The 4,871-nt window shown below is 52.3% G+C and overlaps 1 protein-coding gene across 1 annotated transcript; it reads left to right on the top strand.

The window, feature by feature from the left end:
• The first annotated feature begins 2,770 nt into the window (after positions 1 to 2,770).
• On the top strand, positions 2,771 to 4,163 carry LOC136552172 (homeobox-leucine zipper protein HOX6-like). Its single transcript, XM_066543705.1, has 2 exons — positions 2,771 to 3,313; positions 3,480 to 4,163. Exons 1-2 carry the CDS (start codon positions 2,951 to 2,953, stop codon positions 3,840 to 3,842), a joined length of 726 nt encoding a protein of 241 aa, XP_066399802.1. The 5' UTR covers positions 2,771 to 2,950; the 3' UTR covers positions 3,843 to 4,163.
• Positions 4,164 to 4,871: the final 708 nt, after the last annotated feature.

The following is a 4,871-nucleotide window of genomic DNA, read 5'->3' as shown; positions in this document are numbered from 1 at the left end:
GGTAGTACGTGTCGCTGGCCGTGGCCGATTCCTCGCCTCTCGTTCGTTCGCTGGCCACCCGCTGCGGCGCTACCTGCCCGTCTCGTCCCGGCCGGCCATATGCCTCGCGTGATATCACCAGCAGTCCAGCACCACGCGGCCAGCCGATGCCGATAGATCGGCGCGCTGTAGCGTAGCGTAGCAGGAGGGCCCCCGTGAACAGTCTCCACGCCGTGCGGCAGCATTCATGTCGGGTAGGTTCTTGTTCGCCGCTATCTATCGGCTCCGGTCGAGTTTCGTTTAGACGCCGTTTAGTTCCACTTTATTTTACAAATTTTTTAAAGATTTTTCGTCACATCGAATCTTTGACGCATGCATAAAGCATTAAATATATATAAAAAATAAAACTAATTACATAATTTAGACGAAATTCACGAGACGAATCTTTTAAGCCTAATTAGATTATGATTGGACACTAATTGCCAAATAACAACAAAAATGCTACGGTATCATTTCGTCAAAAATTTTGTAAACTAAACCGGGCCTTATTTGCCCGACGAAAAGTCGAAAACGATGGGATAAGTACTAAGTCGATAAAGTTTGGATGAGCACGAGCTCATCCGATCAGCGCCGGCCGGAAGACGTACATGCCCTGTCCAAACTTAAATTCGTCTTACACAATTAAAGCCACGTTCAAACGTAGACCCTAAACTACATACGGTCTGTTCGCTTGGTCGTAAACGATCGTAAATTTTTAGTCAGAATAGTATTTTTCTCTTACATCAAACCAGTCAGCAATAATAATCCACGATGTATACGATCGTTTTAGCCTAGCCTATATAAAGACCCGGCCCGGCACTGAACAAATTCTTAGCTGTCTAATGAAACGACAGGGAAATCCAGACCCACATGAACAGAAAACCTGTAGCCTCTACGCGCGTACTTAGCCCACCCAGTCCGACGTTGCACCTGAACGTAATTTCCTATGCATTGAGTCCATTTGCAAACTGCGGCGAAAGGCCTTTCTATCTGTGTGCCCTTGTCAGTCAGTCCACGATAGGTAACTCATCAAGACACGAAAATCTGAGGGGCCATCATCGATGGCATAATACTCAACTTGATAATATAGTAACCGGGAAGGGATCAACGAGAGCCAACTAGCCGGTCAGGGACTCGGAAGGGCGGTGTCAGACTTTGCTGCCGAACGGAGCGAGCGATCACACACACACGGTCCAAGCAAAAGTCGCCAGCGGCACCGGAAAAGGAGGACACCTGGATGACATGTGCAGGAGGCTGATAACCGTCCTGTTCGTTTGGCTGATAAGCTATGATTGAAAGTATCGTTGATTGATTTATTGTGAGAGAAAAATACTGTTCGTTGTGAGGAAAAATACGGTGGGAACAGGGCTGGCTTGCCTTGCGCCTCCCAGTCCAACTCAACCGCGCCATCTGCTTGCTGTCTTTGTTTGGGCGCAGGCGCGTCACTGAAAATGAAACCTGGGCGCTTTCGTGTCTATATAGGTGCCGTCAACGTAGACTAGCCAGTAGCCACAGTACGTGTAACGCGGACCACGCATCGTACTGAGCATAAAATGGTGATATGTGTATGGTACTCCGGAGCCCAAAATGTACTTCGCCGGTGGTGATTGCTGCAAACGTTGACAAGTTCGATCGGCGACGCCGTTTGAGAGCCGTATGCTAGCTCTTGAGTCTTGAGCAGCGAGGGTTCGGTTCCGCAGAATCGAAACAGCAGCTAGCGCCCGCGGAATCGAAACAACCTGGTGACACCACTCGCCCTGCAACCCCCGCCGGCCGCGGCCAAATTCAGCCGCGCGTCGTTAACCGCGCCACCACCACGACGGAACCCCCCGCGCTCCCCGAGGGGCGAGGGTTTGGCGGCCGGCAGGTAGCTAGCCTAGCCTGGCACGGGGACGCGCCGCCACTGCACGCCCGACACGTCCCTTCCTGCCCATCTTCCCAACCAACCAGCCAGCCAACCCCGCGCACGCAAGCGCAACGCAGCGCAGGAACGCGACGCCACGCGGGCAGTTTTTTAACCTTATCCCGCCCCGCCCCGCCGCGCCCGTACGCACGTCTCCCTCCGCACCAACCGGGTCGGCGCCAGCGGCACGCCCTGGCCCGCCCCACCCGCGCGCGGCGCCGTAACAAGCACCACCACTTGCTCGCACACGCACCGCGGCACCGGTAAAAATCGCGGCCGCCGTCGGCATGCGAGCTGGCGCTGGCTCTGGCTCCGTCGTTGGTGTAGGGTTTTGGTTACACATTCTAAAATTTATAGTCCATGCTTGACACATGTATGAAGTATTAAAAGTAGATTAATTATAAAATTAATTGTACAGATTGAGAATAATTTACGAGACGAATTTATTAGACCTAATTAGACTCATGTTTAGTCTTTCTAATTAGTATCTAAATATCCGATGTAATATCTACTAAATTTTAGTTCTTGAATTCGAACACCTCAAGTCCCTGTCATATCAAATGGACGAATACATGGAGTATTAAAAGTAGACTAATTATAAAACTAATTACACAAATTAAGACTAATTTATAAGATGAATCTATTAAGCTTCATTAGATTCGTGTTTAGTCTTTCGACGATCCGAACACCCCCGAGGGATAGGGATCGGGAGCGAATTCCCGGCCTCTGTCTGCCCCACGACAGCGACGCGGGCGGGGCCGCGCGGCACAGCGCTCGCTAGCTAGCTATAGAGAGACTGGAGAGGGACAGGCCGCGCGCGCACACGCCACCGCGCTCCATTGGCCACGCCGTTGCCATCACGCCGATTAAACTAGTCGATCGCCCAGCTCGCCTCGCCTGTGATCGATCGGGCTGCTGCCTCCCTCCCTCCTCCTCCTCCTCAGCGAGCTAGCCAGGCAACACTACTAGTACTAGCTCTAGCTGAGGAAGTGAGCTCGTGATCCGAGAGGCGTGCGTGCGTGCGCGGCCATGGACGGCGAGGACGACGTGCCGGAGTGGATGATGGAGGTGGGCGGCGGGGCCGGAGGGAAGGGAGGAAAAGGCGGCGGCGGCGCGCTGGACAAGAACAAGAAGCGCTTCAGCGAGGAGCAGATCAAGTCGCTGGAGTCCATGTTCGCGACGCAGACCAAGCTGGAGCCCCGGCAGAAGCTGCAGCTGGCGCGGGAGCTCGACCTGCAGCCGCGCCAGGTCGCCATCTGGTTCCAGAACAAGCGCGCGCGCTGGAAGTCCAAGCAGCTGGAGCGCGAGTACTCCGTGCTCCGCGACGACTACGACACGCTCCTCTGCAGCTACGAGTCCCTCAAGAAGGAGAAGCACGCGCTCCTCAAGCAGGTCAGGACGATGTCAAGCTCGTCACTCATCTCCCATCTCTCGTTCGTTCGCGCGCGCGCGCCCCGTGTTGATCCGTTGCATATATGCTCTCAGATGATCATGCATACATGCCCAGTTCATTTTTCCCCCCTAATGATCGATCGGTTCTTGAATGCGTTGCGTGCAGCTGGAGAAGCTGGCGGAGATGCTGCACGAGCCGCGGGGCAAGTACGGCGGCAATGCGGACGCCGGCGCCGGGGACGACGTGCGCTCGGGCGTCGGTGGCATGAAGGAGGAGTTAACGGACGCCGCTGGGGCCGCGCTCTACTCGTCCGAGGGCGGTGGCGCTGGCAAGTTCGCGCACTTCACGGACGACGACGTGGGAGCCCTCTTCCGGCCGTCTCCGCAGCCGATCGCAGCAGGCTTCACGTCGTCGGGGCCGCCGGAGCACCAGCCGTTCCAGTTCCACTCCAGCTGCTGGCCATCGTCGACGACGGAGCAGACCTGCAGCGGCTCGCAATGGTGGGAATTCGAGTCCCTCAGTGAGTGATCGATCGTCAGGTCAGATCATGCGACGACGATCACAACGGGCCACTCGATCGGTTCCAAGCACGTAATTAAGGACGAATTCTTAGGGGTCATCAGATCAGCCCCAGAGCAACGGTGTACATAGCTTCAGTAGATCAAAGTCCAGGTCTGTCCATCAAGCAGTTTCTTCTTTCTTCTCGTCATCATCATGCATGCAAACGAATTTAGATCAAAGTCCAGGTCTGTCCATCAAGCAGTTTCTTCTTTCTTCTCGTCATCGATCATCATGCATGCAAACGAAATTTTCTCTCCCCAACATCTTCCAACCTTGTCGTCTCTGTCAGATCATGTAATCCAGGAACATGTAGAGAAAGATCAAACGAGCTTATAGAGAAGGTCACATGCGAGCTCAGCTAGTCAATTTTATTCGCCAAGCATGTTCAATGGCTGCTTTCTTCGTTCGTTCTTTCTCCCAAAGATAGTAGATGAACAGCTAGCTAGCTATTAGAGAGAACATGAAAGTACAGATTGCAAAAAGATGCCGACGTGTTTGGCTAATAAGACGGGCTGAAAACACTGTTGGCTAATTTATTATGAAAAAAAATACTATTTGTTGATTGAAAAAATACGGCTTATAAGCCAAACGAAGACAGTGGATGGAGATTCTTAATCGAGCAGGAGAGGGGAAGGGAATCGAACAGCAAGGCTGAGTACAGTACGGGGGGAGGGTACAGGGTGGCACAGATCACACAAGTAACATGCATGCAGCATTGCAGCCATTCTTTTATGCAGATGATAAGGCGCGTTGTTTAGCTAGGTCAAGCCGAAATGCATTGTATATTTGTTTTTAATTTGATTGATAAGAGATCTCTAGTGTAGTTTAGTGTGGATCGCACTCAAGTTAAGGACGGCAAACGAAGGTACTGGTGCAAGCAAAGTTTCAATGGGCGTTCATTGAAAAAATAGTATAAAATACATTTTCAACCTCCAACTTATATAGCAGTTCGATTTTCAACGAAATCGGGTGAAGTACGCCCCAACTATAAAAACT

Source organism: Miscanthus floridulus, chromosome 4 (assembly GCF_019320115.1).
Source record: "Miscanthus floridulus cultivar M001 chromosome 4, ASM1932011v1, whole genome shotgun sequence".
NCBI classification, from domain to species: domain Eukaryota; kingdom Viridiplantae; phylum Streptophyta; class Magnoliopsida; order Poales; family Poaceae; genus Miscanthus; species Miscanthus floridulus.
Note: the sequence above shows the minus strand (reverse complement) of the source record. Positions and strands in the feature narration are given on the sequence as shown.